This window comes from Balaenoptera ricei, chromosome 3 (genome assembly GCF_028023285.1).
Source record: "Balaenoptera ricei isolate mBalRic1 chromosome 3, mBalRic1.hap2, whole genome shotgun sequence".
Lineage (NCBI taxonomy): Eukaryota > Metazoa > Chordata > Mammalia > Artiodactyla > Balaenopteridae > Balaenoptera > Balaenoptera ricei.
This window is the reverse complement of record NC_082641.1, coordinates 59,203,112-59,226,509: the sequence shown is the minus strand read 5'-3', so window position 1 is coordinate 59,226,509 and position 23,398 is coordinate 59,203,112. Positions and strand designations below refer to the sequence as shown.

The 23,398-nt window shown below is 35.3% G+C and overlaps 1 protein-coding gene across 6 annotated transcripts in view; it reads left to right on the top strand.

Moving 5' to 3' along the window:
• Positions 1 to 23,398, top strand: part of GFM2 (GTP dependent ribosome recycling factor mitochondrial 2) — a 47,390-nt gene that overhangs the window by 15,161 nt on the left and 8,831 nt on the right. For 5 of the 6 annotated variants that reach the window (XM_059916572.1, XM_059916575.1, XM_059916576.1 and 2 more), the window contains 10 exons: positions 3,695 to 3,783; positions 5,321 to 5,381; positions 5,656 to 5,835; positions 9,728 to 9,808; positions 11,143 to 11,291; positions 12,743 to 12,883; positions 12,967 to 13,066; positions 13,796 to 13,985; positions 15,910 to 15,986; positions 18,223 to 18,361. In XM_059916572.1, the coding sequence (XP_059772555.1) occupies positions 3,695 to 3,783; positions 5,321 to 5,381; positions 5,656 to 5,835; positions 9,728 to 9,808; positions 11,143 to 11,291; positions 12,743 to 12,883; positions 12,967 to 13,066; positions 13,796 to 13,985; positions 15,910 to 15,986; positions 18,223 to 18,361 (1,207 nt within the window). The remainder of the gene's footprint in view (positions 1 to 3,694; positions 3,784 to 5,320; positions 5,382 to 5,655; positions 5,836 to 9,727; positions 9,809 to 11,142; positions 11,292 to 12,742; positions 12,884 to 12,966; positions 13,067 to 13,795; positions 13,986 to 15,909; positions 15,987 to 18,222; positions 18,362 to 23,398) is intronic. The other variant, XM_059916574.1, reaches the window with a different exon arrangement.

The window sequence follows — 23,398 nt, the reverse complement described above, 5'->3', positions numbered from 1 at the left end:
CTTCTAATCTTAAAATTACTAAAAGCAATACCTTAATTAAGGTATCAAAATCAATATCCCCCAAAATGGGACAAATTGACACCATGGGCCTCCTGATATGATGCACTAAGAAAGATACAACATTACCTATGTTGTATTCCTGGCAAAAATGTTTGGCCCAAATCATGAGAAAACAAACAAATCTAAATTGAAAGACATTGTGCAAAACAACTGGCCAAGACTTTTCAGAAATTCAAAAAAAATGTTTTAACATAAGGAAAATGAACAATTGGGGTTGGGGGGAAGCTGTGGAATTGTTCTAGATTAAAGGATTCTAAAGAGACAAGAAAACTAAATGTAATATATCCTCTGTGGCTGAATCCTGTATCAAAAAGAAAAAGTTACAAAGGACATCACTGGGAAAATCAGAAATTTGAATATGTAATATATATATTAAAGTATTGTGTCAACTTAAATTTTCCTGAATGTGGTCTTTGTAATTGATTATATAGGAAAATGTCCTTATTCTTAGGAAATGCATGCTGAAGTATTTAGGATTAAAGTCTCATGGTGTCTGCAACTTGTTTTCATCCACCCATACATACACACATGGTGTTAGTTTGGGTACTTTGATCAGTAGATGCCAAGATGGGATTAGATGTATAGGAGATTTATTGGGGGGAAATGCCTGTGAAGAATAAGGGAGAAAAGAGGGAAGTGGGAGAGGGCGTTCAGACCACAGGGCAGGCTGACACCTGTGAAGGAGAGGGGGAAGGATGGGGGATTGGGCAGGAAGAGTCTCAGGCTATAGAACAGTTCCAAAAGGGTTTGGCTACGCTCATGGGGAGTCCTCGAGCTAATGTTACCTGTTAGAGGAACCCATGTCTTGTGGGAATAGGCCTCCATTAGTACTTCTGCTGAGCTCAGTCATTAGCTGGAAACAGCCCCCAAGAAGGTGGGCCTTGAGAATACATGGTGGTAGATCTAGAAGGGTAACAGTTGGAACCATCAGTTAATCATGCTCTTTATAGTAGTTCCAAGTGGCACATTTTCCCAGACACATAATGTTTTATAGAGAGAGAAAAAAGGCAAGTGTAACATGTTAATATTTGGTGAATCTAGGTGAAGAGTACGTGGATACTTATTGTACTAGTTTGAGGGGAAATAATACAGTTATTGAAAGCCCCACCTGAGGACCCCTGACAGACAGTGATATTTGCTTGATACAAAGCCTGACACTGCTGTCTGAGGTTGATTATACACTGATTATTTCTATTACTTTGAGTCATTTCATTTCCTAATGCTTCCTGTCATTATAACTTCGTTACATAAATTTGACAATCATTCAGATTACATTATTTACAAGATTGAAATATGCTGTAATAGGAAGTTTCTGAGTTTGTGATACAGGAGGCTATTGTTCGCTAAAACAGTAGATGGACTTTTAGCTGGCAGGTGGGGTGATGGGAATTTTTGTTTTATTTTTTAATATGTTTAGTTCTAGGGAAATTTATAATATATATCCCCCCACCCCCACATGAAAATTAGTTTGGAGTGGATCATAGTGTTAAGCTAAATCCGTATACCTTCTAGAGGGAAAATAAAGTATTATCTTAACAACTTTGGCGTGGGTGGAGAAGGTGGTAGGTAACAATTTCTTGGAGAAGACACAAGAAGCATAAAACAAAAACAAGTTGATTAATTGGACCTCTTCAAAATTATGTGCTTGAAACTTAAAAAAGAAGGCAAGCCTTAGACTGTGAGAAAATTTATAATGTTAGATAAAATATTATATGAATGTTAAACTTCCATAGTGCAATAACAGTTGATTATGTAGAGAATATTATTGTCTTAGGGAGTATGTGCTGAAATTTTTACAGTACATGTGTATGACCAAAGACTTGTATCCAGAATATATGAAGAATTGCATATCAACAATAAAAACTAACAACCCAATTTAAAAAAAGACAAAGGACTTGAATGGCTACTTCACCAAAGAAGACATGTGAATGACCAGTAAGCACATGAAAAGATGCTCAGTCTCATTGGTCATTAGGGAAATGCAAATTAAAATTACAAAGAGACCATTTCATACCCACAAGAATGGCTACAATTAAAAAGAATGATAGCAAATCTTGGTTGAGGATGTGGAGTAACTGGAACTCTTACACATTGTTGGTGGGACTGTAAAATATTATAACCATTTTGGAAGACTATTTGGCAGTTTCTTATAAAGGTAAATATACACTTGTCTTATAACCCAGCAGTTCTACTCCTCCATCTTTATCCAAGGGAATGAAAACATTTGTTCACCAAAGATTTGTTCAGAATGTTTATAGCAGCTAAATTCATAATAGTCCCAAATTAGAAACAACACAAGTGCACATCCACATGTGGATAGAAAAACTGGTACATTTATACAAAGGAATTTAGCAGTAAAAATGAACCAGTATGCCCAACAACATGAATGAATGTCAAAAACATCATGTTGGGTGAAAGAAGCCATGCTATTTATATGAGGTTCAATAATAGGCAGATTGAATCTGTGGTGACAGAAATCAGAACTGGTTGCTATGGGGGGAGGGACATAAAAATCTCTAATGTTCTGTATGTTCTTTCTCTTTATTGGGGTAATAGTTATACAAGTATATGCATTTATTAAAATTCATTGAACTATAAACTGAAAATCTGTATTGACCCTCAAACAACATGGGTTTAAACTTCATGGGTTCACTTATATGTGGATTTTTTCCACTAAATTTGGGCTTCAGAACTATATAATCCATGGTTGGTTGAATCCGCAGCTGCGGAACTGCACATAGGGAGGGCCAACTGTAAAGTTGTAAGTGGTTTTTGACTTTGCAGAGGTTGGTGCCCCTAATCCGTATATTGTTCAAGGGTCAACTGTATTTTATTGTATATAAATTTTACCTAATAAAACAAATGACAAACTGGCTTCTGTTTTAACAGTGTCAGCACATTAGGCTTTTAATGCTCTACTTCAGGGCTATTAGACTCTACTAGGCAAACTATTTATATTTAACATGTACAGAAAGTGGAATTAAAAGAAGCCAAATATTAAAAATTACTTGTTTAACAATAACAACAACAAAAAAAGCCAAATAGAAAAGCATATGAGAATTGTAACTTAGAAATAACAGGTATTGGCTTCCTTTTCCCCCCTTAAATCCTCTTCAGTTTATATGAACATTCAAACATTCACAGTAAAAATACACGATTTTTATCATAGTAATGTTTTATAGTACATTCCTATTCTTTTTACATCACAACTGTCTGAATTAATTAAGGCAAAAGTCCATATTTCACAGATCAGAAAACTGATGAGTTCAGTATTATGTGATGTTACTAAGTAAGGTGAAGCCAAACAAAAAGTAGGTCTTGTAATTCTTGGTTAATTCCTCTTTCTGTGACTCCCAGTACTTCCCAGTTGTTAATTCCCTTTGTGTTGCAACCTAGTTCACCCGAAGTATTCTCAGTTTGAAACATAATCTTCAGTCATGCTTGATCATTTTCTTAACTGTTTTAACCTGATAGCATAAGAGTGGGTCTAGAGGTATGTGTGCAATGGTGCTAATTCTATGCTAGAATAGGGCCCAATTCTATGTTATAATAGAGTCTTAGGTTTGCTTATTCCATGTGTAGTAACATAGTTATTTTTGTCAAATATGGGTTTTTTTCCTTATCTTTGCTTTAGGCACAAACTCTTACAGTATGGAGGCAAGCTGATAAACACAAGATACCTCGAATCTGTTTTTTAAACAAGATGGACAAAATTGGAGCAAGGTATTTAACGTGTTTTTCTTTGGCTTATCAAAGTAAGAATATGATTTGAGCTTTTAATGCACTATAACTTAAATTTATAAACAGCTGTTCCCTATAAAGTATAAATATTCCTTGGAATCCCAATTCAATCCCATTTAAAACAAATTTCAGAGCAGCTGATTCATAGGTAAAGGAACAATGTGGGATTAATAGAGAGCTGATAGATGATGAATCGTTCTGATTCTAATGTAGAGAGGCTTTATCCTGTTTTCTAGGCTCCTGACAGAGTGATGTCTTGCTGGTTCCATTGCTTCTATTTACAGCTGTATGATCGAGTCCTTGTATTGCTGAATGTTACGGTGCTCCCTGTCAATGCTGATGGTGGAGGGAAGAGAATTGTTTCTTGTAGCTGCTTCAGAGAATGATGTTCTTCCTTGTCCCTGATTTTCTTTAGCTAATGGGTAAAATGCTCTCAATGAAAGGAAACTAGGAGAGGAGAATGTAGATGTTTTGAGACCTGCATATAGGGCAAAAGAGTTAATGCTGAGATGCAGTGGTAATACTGCAGATTTACAGAGTGGTAATCCAAAATGGATACGTGTTCTGAGAACAGAATTCAGACAATCAAGAATATATGAAGGATTTGGAGAAAATGTGAAAGGGCAAGAATTAAGAATTCAAAGGATGCTGGGGAAATGTGAAAGGGAGAGATCCTGATCTGTGGTATGAGAGTGTCAATAAGAAAACATAAACCATGTCTCTCCTGATATCACACAGTATGCTTTGTATTTCTGTAACTCTGTACAGTAATTCTAAGGCTGCTGGTTTAGAGGACTTTTGTCTTGATTAGTAAAAAGCACAGCAACCTTCAAAATGTGCTAGGCTTAGGTTCTGACCCTTTTCTGTTTGGAGTTCCTTGAGGTTGATGGAAATACTGCCTATACTGACTGACAGCACCTGTGATGATGGGGAGGGAGATGACTGGATAGTAGGCTGCTTCTTAAAGACATTGGGACCAGAATGATCTGCATGTGTGTATGAATCAGCCCACGTGCCAAAGATGTGTCATGCGTTCCACAGGTAGCCAACCCTAGTGTTAGCACAGAAATGAACAGCATAGCATATGATACGAAGAATGCCTAAGATAAAAGTATAGAAAAATTAGTCAGGCTGGCTCTTGGAAGAAAGTGGGTAGTCGTGTGATAACAAATATAGTTGTTAGAAGAAAGAATCTTTGACTTGTAATCACAAATCTTGCATTTGAATCTTAACTCCAGTTTATTATGTGTGACCTTGATCAAGTCACTTAACCTCAAACTTTAGTTAAATGAAGCTCACAATAATAATAATAATACCCTAAATACCTGTGTGGCAGAATTATGGTAGATACTCAATCACTATTATCTGAAATTAACATTAAAAGATTAGACAAGATGTTGTCCTGTGGAAAACTGGTAAATGGTGAACGTTAGGAACAATTTAGGGTTATAATTCTAAAGAACATTCTTAAATCCTGTTTTAAGTATCTTAACATTTTTAATTATTTTACTTTCTACAGTTTTAACTATGCAGTTGAAAGCATCAGAGAGAAGTTGAAGGCAAAGCCTTTGCTTTTACAGGTTGGTTGATTAATATTTGGTTTATTAATATGAACAGATCCTTCTCAGTTTCCTCATCAATGTATTTTACTGTGGAATATTATATACATTTTTAAAGCTATTGCAAATCCTTTTGGAAGAAGTTAGGATATAAATCAAAATAGGTATAGATTATGGCAATAATGATAAGAGAGATATGGGGGGGAGTGGGGAAAGATAAGTTCTATCACCAGTGCAGTTCTAATTGAGTTCTAATGATCATTTAATAAAATGTTAATCTCACTCTGACTTACAGTTACCAATTGGTGAAGGCAAAACTTTCAAAGGAGTGGTGGATGTAGTAAGTAAAGAAAAACTTATTTGGAATCCCAATTCAGATGATGGAAAAGACTTTGAGAGAAAACCCCTCTTGGAAATGAGTGATCCTGAATTGCTGAAGGAGATAACGGAAGCAAGAAATGCCTTAATTGAACAAGTAAAATAAATACTTTGAGCTTAAAATTGTGTAAATATTTAGAAACTTTAAAAAATATTTATTGTGAAATTTCAACTAAAATTACATATGGAATATGTAAAGTATAATACAGTGAACACCAGTGTAATCACCACCCAGCTTAAGAAATAGAATATTAGCAATATTCTTGAATCTCCCTGTGCTACTCCCTCCTCTTCTCTCTCCCTTCCACTAATCATCTACTCCCCCATCACCACTATCTTGATTGCAGTGTTATCTTTCATTTGCTTTACTTTATAGTTTACAGATATATATATACTACAGATATATACCTAGTTTTCCATGTTTTTGAATTTTACTTAAATGAAATGATACTGTTTGTATTTTATTACATTGTTCAACATTATGTTGGAGATTCATTCATGTGTGTGGTTATACTTCATTCATTTTCAGTCTTCTATAGTGTTCCAGTATATGATTATCCCACAGTTTATTGTCTGTTCTCCTGTGGATGGACTTGAGGTTGTTTCCTCTTTTTTGCTGTTACAAACAATGTTGCTGTGAACATCTTGAAGTGTATCCCTTTGCACACATTGCAAGAATTTGTTAAATCTAGGAGTGGAATTGCTAGGTCAGAGAGTATGTCCATCTTTTACATTAGCAGATGTCAAATTATTTAGAAAATTTTCAAACAATTTTATAGTTAATATATAACTCTAGACCTCATCCACCTTCAAGATTTTAATAGAAAATAGTAAGATTGTTAATATTTATAATATTTATAATAATACAGATTATATTAGAGCAATAAGTAAAACATACCTTAAATAAATTCTTATGGTAGAGAAAAGCATGAGTCTGAACCCTCTGATTTTTTTTCACTTGTAAATTAAACTGCTCAAAATAGAGCCTTTCATCATTAATTTTTTTCATTCATCTTTTGTATGAAGTTATTTTTGAAGATATTTTCTTTATAATATATAGTAATCATCAATTTTATCATTAACATAATGATCATTGTTGTTTTTATTATTGGATCATATTTATTGAGGACCTACTATGATATAGCTTAAGTACTTTACATGTATTACTTAATCCTCACAACAACCTATGGTATTCCCATTTTATAGGTGAGGAAATAGAAGCTTAGGATGCTTAAATAAGTTGTCATACAGCTAATAAGCAGCAGAGCTGGAATCTGAACCCAGGTCCATCTCAGTTTAGAGCTAGAGCTCTTACTGTTTTGCTGTACTCCCTAATTGGGGTGGAGGGGTACATAAAAAGAATACAAGGGGAATTGATGTTTATTAATCAGTAATTGGGTACATAACTGGTTCCCCTTTGAGGTGTTTTGTCTTATACAAAAGAGCTATCAGAATAAACCTAAGAAGGATTTTTTTTTTTTTATAACTTTAATAGCTGCACAGTATTTTTTTTTTAATAGTAATCTTTTATTTATTTATTTATTATATTTATTTTTGGCTGTGTTGGGTCTCCGTTTCCACGCGAGGGCTTCCTCCAGTTGCGGCAAGTGGGGGCCACTCCTCATCGCGGTGCGCGGGCCTCTTCACTATCGCGGCCTCTCTTGTTGCGGAGCACAGGCTCCAGACGCGCAGGCTCAGTAGTTGTGGCTCACGGGCCTAGCTGCTCCGTGGCATGTGGGATCTTCCCAGAACAGGGCTCGAACCCGCGTCCCCTGCATTAGCAGGCAGACTCCAAACGACTGCGCCATCAGGGAAGCCCCTAAGAAGGATTTTGTAATCTACTTGAGGAGCCAACATACACTTACCATAGATAATATCATGTTGTTCTAGGACATGGTAGTAAATAATGAAAATAAAATTTGTGGGACTTCCCTGGTGATCCAGCGGTTCAGATTCTGTGCTCCCAATGCAGGGGGCCCGGGTTTGATCCCTGGTCAGGGAACTAGATCCCACATGCTGCACCTAAGAGCTGGCGTGCCACAACTAAAAGATCCCACACACTGCAACGAAGATCCTGCGTGCGGCGGCAAAAGTCCCATGTGCCGCAACTAAGACCCAGAGCAGCCAAAATTAAATAAATAAATAAATATTTTTAAAAAAGAAAATTTGAGACTATCATTAGACAGTAATAAAGTACTCATTACAAGGAATAAATACATATGTATAGAGTTAGAGAATAACACCACATCACACCTGCTAGGATAGCTACTATCAAAAAAACAGAAAAGTGTTGGCAAGGATGGGGAGAAATTGTAACCCTTGTGCACTATTGGTAGGAATGAAAATGGTACAACTACTGTGGAAAACAGTATTGTGGTTCCTCCGAAATTGAAAATAGAATTACCATATGATTTAGCAATTTTACTTCTGGGTATATATCCAAAAGAATTGAAAGTAGGGTCTTGAAGAGCTATTTGTTCATCCTTCTTCATAGCAGCATTATTCACAATAGCCAAAAAGTGAAAGCAACCCAAGTATTCATCAGCAGATGAGTGGATAAACAAAATGTGCTATGTACATACAGTGGAATATTATTCAGCCTTTAATAAGGAAGGAAATTCTGGCATATGCTACAACATAGATGAACTTTGATGACATTATGCTAATTGAAATAAGCCAATCACAAAAAGATGAATACTGTAGGATTTCACTTATATGAAGTATCTAGAGTCTTCAACTTTATAGAGGCAGGAAGTAGAGTGGTAGTTACCAGGAGCTGTGGGGAGGGGAGAATGAGGAAGAGTTGTTTCATGGGTATAGAGTTTTAGTTTTGTGACATGAAAAAGTTCTAAAGATTAGTTTTACAACAGTGTGGAATATACTTACCACTTCCTAACTATTCACTCAGAAATGATTAAGGTGGTAATTTTATGGTTGTTGTATTTTATCAAAGTTAAAAAATTTTTTTTGAATTAGAGAATAAAATTAGTGTGGACTAGAATCAACTTCCTGTGTTCTAAAGGTGAACAGTAATGAAAACAGTGCTTATTATATACTTACTATATGTCCTGGAAGCATAATTTGAATTGGTTATTTAAACTTCACAGTAGCCCCATAGGGTAAGTACTAGTATTGTCTCCATGAGTAACCAAGACAAAGAGAGGTGATGTAACTTGACAAAAGTTTTTTTGAACAAGTTTGTAAGTAGGAGCCATTTCCAGACAGTTTGATTCCAGAAGCTATGCTTAACCATCATATTTGCTGCTTTTTGGAAAGGTGGTTGGGTACATTTCTGCTATAGTTAGCTGTTAAAAATGTGTTTTTCTCACCAAGTTTGAATGTTTTGCTCCCTTTTACTATTACAAACTTTTGAAACTCTTTTGTTAATTTTATTGTCAGTTGAATTCTCCTGTCATATAAGCAGATGATTATGAAATGAACATGAATTAGATAATTACAGTTTTATTATTGAAATGATACCACTACACCCTCAACTTAAATTTTTTCCCTCAGTGAAGGATTATAAAACAAGTTCAGTCCTTTTACTTTGAATGTCTTGGAGATCTGGTGAACATTCAAAATATTAGAGGATTACCAAATGAAACTTTTTTTTATAAACTAAGACCCCCCCCAAATCTATTTAAAAACAGCAATTCATTGTATATATTATCATTGGCTATCAGCTGTGGATTTTTTATTTCTTTTGAGCACTCTGAGTATGTAGCACACTTTATTGAGGTGCTCTGTCTGGCTCTGGCTTCCCATGAGTTTAGGAAACTCATGAGAGCGTATCTTCAATTTTCAGTCTCCTTTCCTTTGAAAGAAAAACTCTTTATCTATTTAGAAGATGTGAAGAGTTCCTTGGCCTGGATAAGTTAGATCATGTAGCTGTCTTGAAATATTTGGGTAGTGAATATTTATGGTGCATAGACTTAAGTTAATAGTTGTGATGGTGAATGCAAGTTACAGAACTAAAGCTTTCTTTATAGGTTGCAGATTTGGATGATGAATTTGCTGACTTGGTTTTAGGAAAATTTAGTGAGAATTTTGATTTGCTACCGGCTGAAAAGGTAAATTTTATTATTCATTTACTTTGACCGAGTTTTACTAATTGGATGTGGTTTGATTACTCTGTTGTAGGTGGGTTTTTTTTTTTCCAACTTTGCATATCATTAGAAAATGCGGACTTAAAAATTAGGAGAACACTGTTAAAAATTAGAAGACATTGTTCATTTACTGCAGCCTTTTCCCTTCATTATGATCATTTCACTAAGTAGTATTAGGGAAATCACAGATAGAATTTTTTTTTTTTTTTTGATCTACTGGTCTTTCGGACTACTATAATGGTCATTTTTCTCAGAACATTTTTTCTGAATCTGTTTTAATTGTTAGTGGAAACTTATTCCAGGCCTTCCCTTTTTTTTGGTTTTCTTTTGAAATATATTAAACCAGAGAATAGGCCAGTAAAATACTGGTAGTATTTATTTGAATTATGACAGATTTATTCAAGTTTTTTATTTTTTCTGCCAGGAACCTTCCCCCCATGAAAAGTGTTTTTAAGTGGTAATGTTTTAAGTGGGCTCCAAGATGAGCCCAGCAAATTCACTTAGTTATTTTTCATGAAAAGAAGTAAAGAAAAACACAAGATCTGTAGATTAATTTTGAGCCATTTGAAGTTAGAGGTGGAAAAAATTATTTCTTTTCTATTGAATGAAGTGCTATAAGTTTGAATTTTTTTCTTGTTTAGTATTCAAATGCTTAAATGCGATGTTTATTGTGCCCTATAGTCACATAACACGATTTCTGTTTTCAAAGAGCTTACAATCTAAAATTAAATTGACCCACCGTTTCTCTTATCAGTAGCTTGCAAGCACACCTAAGCTCTTCTTGGTTTTTGAGGTTTTTTTAAAAATTGTTTCTACTTTGATACCTCATTTTCCTTTGTATTTTATTTAATGTGGATTTAATTTATTTGAAGAAGTTGTAACTCATTTATATTTCTAATTTCTAACCAGTTCCTCTAGTAGACTATCAAGGTTAAATCACAAGTATGTTAATTCACTTATTCAAGAAATATTTGTATGCATCTACTTTATTTTAAGCACTTTTCCAGTTTCTTGTGATTTACAGTATCTTTACGGGACTTACTATAATGCTTATATAGATTTTACATTCTAGTGAATGGGGAGACAGATAATAAACTAATAAATATATATCTAATATACCAGGTAGTGATTAATGTTATTTACAATGAAAAATAAAGCAGAATAAGGCCATAAAGAATGATGGAAGTGTGCTGAGGAGTGATATTTTACATGATTGGTTAGGGAAGGCATCTAATTCTGGGATATTTTGGTCAAGACCAGAATACTACACATAGAACATTTATACCTCTGCTTTACAGCTACAAACTGCAGTACACAGAGTAACACTGGCTCAGACAGCAGTGCCTGTGCTTTGTGGAAGTGCCCTGAAAAACAAAGGGGTCCAGCCCTTGTTAGATGCTATTACTATGTACTTGCCTTCACCTGAAGAACGCAACTATGAATTTCTGTAAGTATGCAAGTGCATAGATTAAAATCGTATAGCCTTGAAAAGACAGGTAGACAGATAGGTCTTGTTTCACAGAGAGTAGTTGAATCACAATTTTTGAATAACATTGGTGAAGAATATTATTCTAAATAATATAATATAGAGCCATAGTAATTTTTCCTTGAAAGGGATATTTGTCATCATCTCTTGTAACCTGCTGTGTTTACAGATGGAGCTAAATAAGAATTTATGGCTTTTTTGCTGTGTAAAAGTATAAGTGTTGACCCTGCCATCTTAGTTTAAAAAAAAAAAAAAAGTAGTATACTGGGGATATTTGATAGATATTCTATAGATACATTTATATTTATTCTGGATTTCAAGATTTTTCATAATATTTTTTGACTGTAAGGAAAGGTCTGTTGTTTTATTCCTTGTCCCTAACAGCTTCGCCCTTCGTAATAAGTCCTCTAAAATCTGAGTGAGTTTTGTGCCAAATGGCAGACAGAGGTGGACTTTGATCCTATTAACTAGGACCTGAGTCACTTTTCATCTCTCTCAACTGGAGAGGCATTATGGTGATGTGATGATGAGCACGGACTGTGTACTGCCTGCATTTAAATCTCAGGTCTTCCAAGTTGCTTTAACCTCGCATCTATAAGATGCAGAGAATAGGACTTATCTCATAGGATTGTTACAAGCATCAAATGAGCTAATATTTATAAAGCACATAAAACAGTGCCTAGTATATGATCAACCCTCTATATAAGGATTTGTTAAATAAAATTAAAATTTGGAGGGAACAGGAATAAGATTAGAGAAGTTCAATAATAGAAGTGTCTAACCTACTTTGAATCATGGACTCCTTTGAAACTAATGAAAATATGGAGAACTATTTCCACATTTCCTCAGAAAAATGTACCTATGTGCAAAGTTTGGCAATTTGAGAGGGATTCAAACTTTCTGAAACCTAGTAATGAACCCCAATTTAAGGACATCATTCTGTAAGTGTTCGCTGTGTAAACAAGTTCAAGTTTATGGTGTAGATTTATATGGCTATGCAGCTGAAGAAAAGTGGGAGGAGAGAGTGAAAGCAGTAATTGGAAAGTACCTATTTGTTTACCCTGTATGGGGTTTTAAGAAGTGGTGTGATGTTCCTAGGTATATTTTTTGAGGAGGGAAATCTAGGCAAGAATTATTTGCTAATAGAGGTAATATTTGGAAGAGAATCCATTGCTTTTAGTTTTGAGGAATTAATGGTAAGATGTCCAATGAATAATTTAGTCCGGTGGAGGAAGAGAGGTACATAATACATTATTTAATTGGCCTTGGTAGCTAAACTAGAAGATATGAGGAATCTTTGGAGGACATCAAGGTTAGGTTTATGCAGTGATTCTGATCTGATCTGATCTGTATAGATATATAGGAAGTGTATTTTAAAGTGGCTTTTCTGGAACTTCTCCTTAATTTTATAGGCAGTGGTATAAGGGTGACTTATGTGCCCTGGCATTTAAAGTTCTCCATGACAAGCAGCGAGGCCCACTGGTTTTTATGCGCATTTACTCAGGCATGATAAAACCCCAATTGGCCATCCATAATATTAATGGAAACTGCACGTAAGTAGAAGCCTAGGTTATTTTCTAAAACTTCGCTCATTTCTTTAAATATACTTTTACTAATATAAATCATGGTTTTACAGGGAGAGAATAAGTCGTCTGCTTTTGCCATTTGCTGACCAGCATGTAGAAATCCCTTCACTGACTGCTGGTAACATTGCTTTGACTGTTGGGCTTAAACACGTAAGTGACCAAATCGTTTCTCTAGGAAATAACAGTTTAAATGTTTAACTAAAAGTAGGTATTTTGTAATAGCAAAAACCCATAGACAATCCAAAAGCTATCAGTAGTGGAATAATGAATATTGTAGTATATTCATCAACATGGTTGAATCTCAAACATTTAATAGAAAGAAAAGTAAATTACAGAAGACTATGAACAGTATGGATTGTATTCATATAAAGTTCAAATCCAAGTAAAATAAATACACTATGGATATATACTTATGTTTTAAGTTTATGTAAAATAATGTTATTTTCATTGTTTTTTTTTCCCATCTTGATTATTGCCGACAATTAAATCTAACTTTATAACTGATCAGGTTAAAAAGTGAAGATATTTTGCCAATGAAGGCTCTGTAAGGGCAAGGATTTTTGTCTCTTTCGTTCTTTTGTCTCTTTTGTTCAAAGATAAATTTGTTTTACCAAATGAGTTTTAAATGTATTTTTTGTGTGTATGAATGTTTTATTGTTAGAATTTATTACAGCAATATTTTGGACAGAATTCTTCTACAACTTAAATTAGCTTTACCAATGCAGAGTTATAATGAGCTTAATGAATTTGTCTCTCTTTTAAGTTATGATGAAGAGGAAGTGCTACCTTAAAATTTTTCATTGGTTTTCGTGGTCCTTGGTGGAAGCTGAGTGCTTGCCAATAGCCTGTTTTGTCCCAAGGCATCTTCTTTGCTTGCAGACTGCCACTGGTGACACCATTGTCTCATCCAAGTCCAGCGCATTAGCTGCATGTCGTCGAGCGGAAAGGGAGGGAGAAAAGAAGCATAGACAAAACAGTGAAGCAGAGAGGCTTTTGTTGGCTGGGGTGGAGATTCCAGAACCTGTTTTCTTCTGTACCATAGAACCTCCATCCATGGCTAAGCAGCCAGGTACAAATAATCTTGGTGCATCAATTAATTAGTGTTCTGATAATTTAGATAAAATAGTTACATTTTAACCTCAAAAGGTTTCTTATGTCACTGAGTTCAATTTTATGAGCATTTATTGGTAAGTATTTCTTATGATTGGTCTAGTTTTTTAATTCATTTTTATTTTTACAAACTCTTTTCATTTTTTTTCTTTCAGCTTTGCCATTTTTCTCTTACCATATTCTTCCTTATTCTTGTTCTTGTGGTGCTATCAATGGGATTCTAAGTAATTGACCTCAGGACTGCCCTTCCAGTATATTAGATTAGATGGTAACCAATTCATAACCGATTCAGTTTCCCATCACTATTTATAAAAATCAACTTTTCCTTGTTTTCTGGCTTAACTTTTAGAACTTAGTGAAGATATTTATATACTAATGTCATTTGTTTAATGTCATTTGACCTTTTTGAGTGATAAATAGTTTGTTCTTTAGCATATTGGCTCAGAATACTTCAGTGGCTTCTCATTACTTATAGCAGAAACCCAAACTCCTTAGTAGAGTATATAGTAAAGCTCATGATTCCAGCTGTAACATTTCTTGTTAGATTTGGTTACATAGAGCATAAAACCCCCAAATAGCAGTTGCTTTAATGACAAAAGTTCACTTCTTTCTCTTGTGAAATATGCCTTGAATTGGTAGCCCAAGGGTTCAAGGATGACTCCACACGTCATCAGGCACCCAAGCTCCAGTCTTTCCATCCCGCTTCTTAAAATTTCCTTATAGCTACATTTAACGAAAGTTAAAATGGCAAAATTAATTTAGTAATATATTTTACTTAACTCAGTATATCAAAATATTATCATTTCAACATAATCAATATAAAAATTATTAAGATACTTTACTTTCTTTTTTTTTTTTTTTCCATGTGAAGTCTTTGAAACCTGGTATGAATTTTACACTTACAGCTAACGTTAATTCAGACTAGTAATATCTTGTACAGATGGGCTGTGGCTACCATTTGGACAGTGCAGGTCTAAAGAGGGAGCATGTGCATATCAGTTAATTAATTGTATTAAAGTATCCCTTTACTTTAGGTGGCATATTTAATGCAAATAACATACAGTTGACCCTTGAACAAGAGGAGGGTTGGGGCCCCAGCCCCCCACACAGTTGAAAAGCCCAGTATAACTTACAGTCAGCCCTCCGTCTGCTTGGGTCCTCCAATTCTGCATCTGCGTATAAGCAGACCCACATCAGACCCATGTTGTGCAAGGGTCAGCTGTATTCTTACTTCCTCTTTGGTGTGATAATTCATCATAGAGTGATCACATTAGTATCTCTTTATTCATGATGTAATTTAGCTTCCTTTTGCCAGTTTCTTATTATTGTATGTGTTTCTAAAGTCTTTTTTGCTTTTTTTGTCAGTTCCTTAACCTTTGCAGAACATAATCAGATGATGTTACTGTCCCATTTAAACCCTTCAGTGGCTTCCCAGTGCAAATCCAGACTCTTCACCATGGCCTTCAATACCTTACATGGTGTGCTCCCTGTCACACATCTCCCTCCTCATCTGATGCTACTCTTCCTTTTGTCCACCAATATCCAACTACGCTAGCCTTCTTGTTTCTCCAATAGAAGCCATTCCTTGCACAGCCATTTCCTCTATCTGGAATTCTTTTTCTTCAGGATTTTACTTGCGATGTCATTCTTTTTGGTTTGTGCCTTTATCTAAATCATCCTGGACAGGTCTTCCCAGGTCACTCAATCTCAAGTAACCTCCCATCACTATCTCATCACCTTGTTTTATTCTCTACAGAACATTTCTGGCTGTTTGAAATTTTCTTTTTCAAAATTTGCTTGTTCGTCTATTTTCCTACTAGAATGTATAGTACCTTATCTAAAAAAATGAAACATAAAGATAACAGTTATTGTTTATCCTCTAGATTTGAATCATGCATTGAAATGCCTTCAGCGTGAAGATCCCAGTTTGAAAGTGAAGCTAGATCCTGACTCTGGACAAGTACGCATATTATTATTTAATCCCCAGAATCTTTCAATAAAAACATTTGTGTGTGTGAGAGAGAGTGGTTAAGTGCATATATCCAAAACATTGATTGGTCTCTACCCCTGAAAGAAAAAGTCTTCTTTTTTGGTTCTCTCATAATATAAATTGCTGATTATATTTTGACTGTCAAGCTAAATTCTGCTTCCTCAGTATGATTATACCTTACTTATATAAACTACTTTCCAACATTTCTACCTTCCAGAAGACAGCCTTTTGTGAAATTTTAAAATAAGGTTCAGCCCCAAGACAAAACCTTGAGCCTCTTATGCTAAAACTTATAGAAGCAGCTTTCTAAAGGGAAGATTCAAAGGTATACTTTTAAAGATGATAACACACCTAAAATGGGTGAGAAGTGCTAGATTACAGCCTAACAATGTGGGAGGAAATAGAGCCCTAAAGTTGGTACAGGACTGTGCTGTATGTTATATAGTACAGTAGAAGAACACATATTCATTCTGCATCTTCTTTTTAGGGAGGCAGGGTAGAGTTTATATAAAATTCTAGAAAAATTTCCTTAAAAAAATTACAAATTTGCCTTTAAAAAGGATAAATTGATTTAGTTAATCTGAAAAATATGGAGTACTTTATTTTCCCAAATGCCAGCTAAATGAGGTAGCAATTTAGTTTAATTGATTCTGAAGGCTACAACAGCAATTAAAACAGAAACTTTTTATTTAAAAAATGCCAGTACATATATTTTTTTAAATAGCAAATAACATTCAAGTGTACAAAGTAAAGAATTATAGTCTCCCTTTCAGTCTCTCTATCCTATTACTACATAGGTAATCACTGTGAAAACTTGGTGAATAGCCTTTCACACTTTTCCAAACATCCATTTTTCTGCTGTGCAATGTTATAGAACACAGTATTTATGTTTCCAAATATATATGTACAGGTATATAAGAAGTCATTCTATTTGTATTACTCTACAACTTACTTTTTTCCGAATAATTACTTCTTTAACTTTATATTAAAGTATAGCAGTCATATACCAAATAGTTTTTTGTTGTTGTTCCTTACAATTACAGTTTTATTATAGTGAGAGGAAACAAATCAGAACCAGCCAAAGGAAGAGACACCTAGGGCAAAGTCTGGGAGGGTTCTAAATGCAAGGCTTTTCTTCATCCTCCTGGCATAGAGTATTGTCAGTCAGGGAAGCTCACCCATGCCTTCCGTGCCCAGAGTTTTTATTAGAGCATAATCACATACTGTCTATGTAGTTGACATTTAATCTCTAGTGCCTCCTGTAGGTTTGGGCTACTACCTTTACTCTCTAGGTTGTAAATGGGTACAGCTATTCCAAAGCTGCATCATAAATCACATTGTTAGACTCTCTGGTGGACAAAGGCCCCAGACAAGCAAAGACACTTCTACCAGGCAGCATCTTGGCCTAGAGATAACTTCCTAGTAGCTGAAGGCAAGGGCCAGGTCTCTCTTTAGGGTAAAGTTAATGCCTCACTACACAGATGGTATATGAATAAAATGGGGCAAATGTGGATTCCTTGCACTATATTCTCTCATACACAAAGATCTTCTTCAGGAAAAACCATTGTTGCTTTCTAAAAACAAAAACATGTTTTGATTGGTTTTGATGCAAATTTGGCTGACAAGGACCCAAAATAACATTGGTTCAAAGAAGATAAAAGTCAATTTCTCTGTCACGTAAAGTTCCAAGCTACTTTGGAAGTTTCAACTGCCCACAAAACTGTAAGGTGCTCAGGATGGTTGGGAAATAGCCATGTGGTTGGGAGTGTTTGGGGGAGGGCTTATTGCCCCCATTCACAAGATGTTGCCCTCATTCACATTTCAAGACAGTTGTCTATATCTTCATTAAGAGAAGGGCTTTATTTACCCTTAAAGACATAACCCAGAAGTTACCAACATCATTTATGCTTATATTTCACTGGCTAGAACTTACCTTTGTGGTTGGGAAGTATAGTTCGAGTTAGATGCCACTTACCCAGCTGATAATTCAACTATCAAAGAATAAGAGATTGGCCTAGTGATTCACTTTTAATTGATTTTTTATTTCAATCAGAAAAGTTAAAAGCAGTGTTTTGATGTAGGATCCAAAAAAAATTACAGAAATTCATTTTGTGAGTAATGAAAAATATATTGATATACCTTTATTAGCATTTTGTGATAAACTTAATTTTTTCCTTGATCTTTGTTTTCTTCCTCTTTTAACCAGACTATCCTTTGTGGCATGGGGGAGTTACATATTGAGATAATTCATGACCGAATCAAGAGGGAATATGGACTGGAAACCTATCTAGGGCCCCTCCAGGTGGCATACCGAGAGACCATCCTAAATTCAGTTCGTGCCACAGGTAAAAAATACAACATTTAGAATTCACAACATTTAGAATTCGCTGGTTCTGTTCCTCTCTTTTTCTCCAGGACCTGTTTTCTGAATCTCTTAGTTCAGTTGCATAAGGCAGGGTTCATAGTCACTAGTGTCTTCCATCAGTGGGGACAGGTTTTATGTGTGTGTTTTCTTGTTCTTTAGCATTTGTTTGTTTTAGACACAGCTCTATTTCATTACAACTCATTTATTACGTATATTGGCTGAGCCACTCACCAAGCAAGTGTGCAGTGGGATCGGCCATTGAAGTAGACAGCTCATCCCAGTCCTCACTACCAGCAGGAGTATAACAGTTTGAACTTGGTGTGTCAATTTTACTCTATAAAGTGAGTGGAAATGGGAGGTGGGGAAGGTAGAATTAGATGAAGGTAGTCAAAGGGTACAAACTTCCAGTTATAAGATAAATAAGTACTAGTGATATGATATATGACATGATAAAGATAATTAATACTGCTGTACGTTATAAATGGAAGTTAAGAGAGTAAATCCTAAGAGTTCTCATCACAAGGAAAAAATTTTTTTTCTATTTCTTTAACGTTGTGCCTATATGAGATGATGGATGTTCACTAAACTTTCTGTGGTGATCATTTCGTGATCTACGTAACTTAAATCATGTTGTACACCTTAAACTCCTGCAGTGCTGTATGTCAATTATATCTCAATAAAATAAGACATAAAACTTTAAAATTTAAAAAGAAAAAAACAAACAAAAATAGAGTGGAAAATAATTTCCACTATTTAGTAAGTATGGTAATCCTGTGCTGATGGTATTCTTAAGAAAGTGCACTTTTTATATTTCTGTCCCAAAATGTAAGAATTCATGATTTTTCTACATATGATAATTTCAATTTGGTTCCCTTAAACAAAAGAACATGACAATCATTCCTATCGCCCCCGAAGGAGGAAACATGGGCAGGTTTGTGAAAAAATATAGAAAAGATATGTTTAGGATAACTAGGAACTTTTAAGCAACTCAGCAATTTCTAAAAAGGCCAGGTGGTTATTTTTCATTGAAACTTGAGAAATTAAACAAGCAGGATATAGGGGCAAATGACATGATGATTTCTCTTTCTGGACTTTATATCTGGAAAAACCAAAAATTCTGGGAAAATATAAATAACATCTTTTAAATTAATGTCTGAGATGGTTAGAATGTAATGGAAATTTCCAGAGGCCAAAAAGGAAACCGGAGCAGGAATCTTGGAAAATAAGCCAGCACCTAAGCCACTAGCTATCTTGGAGAAATCTGTGGTCATGTCTAACCTAGAACTTGAGGGCCACATCCTCATGGAAGTAATGAGGAAAATCTTCTCCATAAAAGAAGAGGACAAGGAAACTTGTCTGACTGACTGTGGGGCAAAGGGGCAAAATTTCTGAGAATTTGTAACTGTAGGCTTCTGATAGCATTTTCAGCCTAAATTCATAGAACCAATGTGACCTGAAAAACTCCAGAGAAGAATTTAGTGTAAAGTGCTCATGGATTGGTAATATACCAGAGAACCTGGAGAAAACAAATGTAGGGCCTCTTTAGATAAATGTATCCTCAATCCAGGCCTCAAAGAAAATCCCACAAAGGAATATGAACTCACAATTAAAAAAAATTTTTTTTAATAAATTTACCTATTTATTTATTTATTTTTGGCTCTGTTGGGTCTTCGTTGCTGCGCGTGGGCTTTCTCTAGTTGCGACAAGTGGGGGCTACTCTTCGTTGCGGTGCACGGGCTTCTCATTGCTATGGCTTCTCTTTGTTGCAGAGCACGGGCTCTAGGTGCATGAGCTTCAGTAGTTGTGGCACACGGGCTCAGTAGTTGTGGCTTGAGGGCTCAGTAGTTGTGGTGCACGGGCTTAGTTGCTCCGCGGCATGTGGGATCTTCCCTGACCAGGGGCTCGAACCCGTGTCCCCTGCATTGGCAAGCGGATTCTTAACCACTGTGCCACCCGGGAAGCCCCCCCGCAAAAAAAAATTTTTTTTTAAATCATAAAACCTTGAGCAAAGGCACAATGAGCAAAAAAGGCAGCAGAAACAATAAACATCACAGGCAGACCAGCAAAGGCTTCTGATACTAGAATTATATGCCGAGTATAAAATAAGTATTATTTTTGAAGAAATAAGAAAGGGGATAGAAAGTATAAGTAAGAAATAGGAGACTATCAAAATAAGCAGGCAACAGAACATCATGTTATCTGAGAAAGAAAGGAAATGCTCAAAAAAATGATGGGGATGTGTCATAAGGACACAGGAACCAACCCAAAGAGGCTCCACTGGCTAAATCTGGGTTAATTTGAGCTCCAAAATAATTACGAACAATAATCATAGACCACTGAGAAAAAATTGGAATTCATGAGTCCATACTGATGATAGATCAAAAAGAAGAAGAGACTCTTCTTCCTTACACTGAAGTGCCAAATGCTGACTGTTAGATGTTGAGGAGGAGGGCTGGAATAAGAAATTGTCATCTTGTAATTATGATGAATGCTTAATATTGAGTACATTGTTGAGCAGCATATTTGCATGGTCTTCGAGTGTCTCACTCTAGATTGCTTATTAGTTACAAGGTGAAAACTAGTAACCAGATGCTGCAGCAATCAGACCACACCCTGACTGGACAGTCAGATCACTAATGATCACGTCACTGATGAGGAGCAGATTACATTTGTGTACATCTAGAAAATTATAAAAAGGTACAGACATTAAAGAAGACCTAAGTTAAATGGAAAACCATACTATTCATAGATAAGACTAAATATCATGAAGATACCAGTTCTACCCAAAGAAGTGTATCAGACGTTAATACTTATTATAAAGCCATAGTCATTATGACACAAATCAAGCTAAGAATAGACAAATATACCAGTGGAACAAACCAGAAAGCCTAGAAACAGACTCATATCTATGTGGAAATTGGATTTACATCAGTGATATTGCAGCTCAGTGAGAAAGGGTGGACTGATATTCAATAAAGGGGCCTGGGATAATTATTCATATGGAAAAAGATTTAGATTCCTACCTCATACTGTATACAAAAGTCAATTCTAGGTGAATTTAAAAGCCTAAATATGAAAGAAGAGTTGGAAATCTCCCTTAGAGCACAAAAGAATAAAGAGAATAAATGCTAATATATGCAAAAAAGAAAAAAAAGAAAAACCCCAAAACTTTATGAAAGGGAAGCCTTCGAATTTTTGGAAGACAATATAGGAGAATTGTTTTACTAACCAGATAAGGTTGAAACTATGAACTAAAAAATTACTAAAGATATTATTGAAATTAAGAATTTATTCGAATACACTATAAAGAAAGCAAAAAGACAAGCCAAAAGCTGAGAGAAGATATCTGCCTCATATAAAACTGACAGATTAGTATCCAGAATATATAAAGAACTTCAAAAGATCATTAAAAACATGACAACCAACCAAGTAGAAAAGTGAGCAAAAAAGATTGAACAGACATTTCACAAAAGAGGATACCCCAAAGGCCCGTGAACATATTAAAAGATTCTCAATCTCAGTAATGATTAGGATCATGCAAGTTAAAAGGACAAGATGTCATTTTATGCCAACAAAATTGGCACAAATGCAAATCTGACAATGCCAAGTGTTGGTGAGATGTTGAGCAATGGAAAGTTTTACAAAAACTTCTGGTGGGAGTGTAAATTATATAACCACTATGAAAACAGTGTGGCAACTTTCTTATGAAGTTGAGTATGTGCAGACCTTACTACTCAGCAGTTCCACTAGTAGGTATATGCCCTAGAGAAAATCTTACACATGTACATTGAGAGACAGATACAAGAACCTTCATAATAGCATTGTAATAAAACAAAACTTTAGGTGAAAAAAATCCAAATATTTATGGACATAGTGGATAAATTGTACTCTGTTCCTATAATAGAATACTATATAACAGTGAAAAAGAATGTACTACATCACCAGGTGTCAGCCCAGATGACCCACAGATGTGAAGCAGAAAAAAGCAAATTGCTGAATACATGCAGTATAATAACATATTCAAAACAAAGCAGAAGTAAACTATATTGTTTAGGGATACCTGCATCTGTGATACAACTCTAAAAGAAAACCATATGAATGTTTAAATACAACACCATGATAGTGGTTGTTTCTTCAGAAGGCTTCTAGGTTACTGGTAATGTTCTGTTTCTTTAGTAGTATTAGGTTTCATGAATGTTCATTTTGTTTTTAGGTTATGCATGTATTTTTAAGTATAAAATATTTCATAATATAAAAGTTTTATATTTCATAATATAAAAGGAATTATGAAGAGGAATTATAGAGCATAATTAGTTCTTAGTTTTGAATTTGGGCCATGAGTCACCATGTTCCATGGTCACTCACATAAATACAGCATAGTTTTGTCTTAGTAAAATCTTGGAGATTGGTGATGTTGCCGAAAGCTCAACTTCTCTGTATACTGGTGCCAAATCAAATCTCAGAGACAGAGTTTCGGGTGAAGTAGAAAAGGATAGCCTTATTACTTTGCCAGGCAAAGGGGGACACAGCAGGCTCCTGCCTCGAAAAACTATGTGTCCCAACCTGGGAGGATTTGATGAGGGTTTTATAACAGTGGTTCAAAGGTGGGGTCTCTGGCAACATCATGGTGTACACAAGGCTTGCACTCCCTTCATCTCGTTTTCAGGTGGTCTCCTAATCTTGAGGAGCTTCTCTGGTCCCTTTAATCTTGCCTCAAGTGGTTTCTTGGCTGCTTCCTCCCTTGATTAGCAACTGTTCGAATCTGCCCTTTGGAACTAAGGGAAGGTCATAGAGGCTGGAGTCTTGCCTTCAAGAAATGGGGGACAAAAGGGCCTCCATGCCTTGGAGCCCCACAGGGCCTCACTCGGTTTCACTGACAGCTATTGGTTGTTAGCTAATGCGGGAGTCTATTTTCATTTTTACAAATAGATCACTAGTTTTTGGGGAAGAATCGTAAACATTAAATGTTGGGTTGGCCAAAAAGTTCATTCGGGGGACTTCCCTGTGGTGGAAGTGG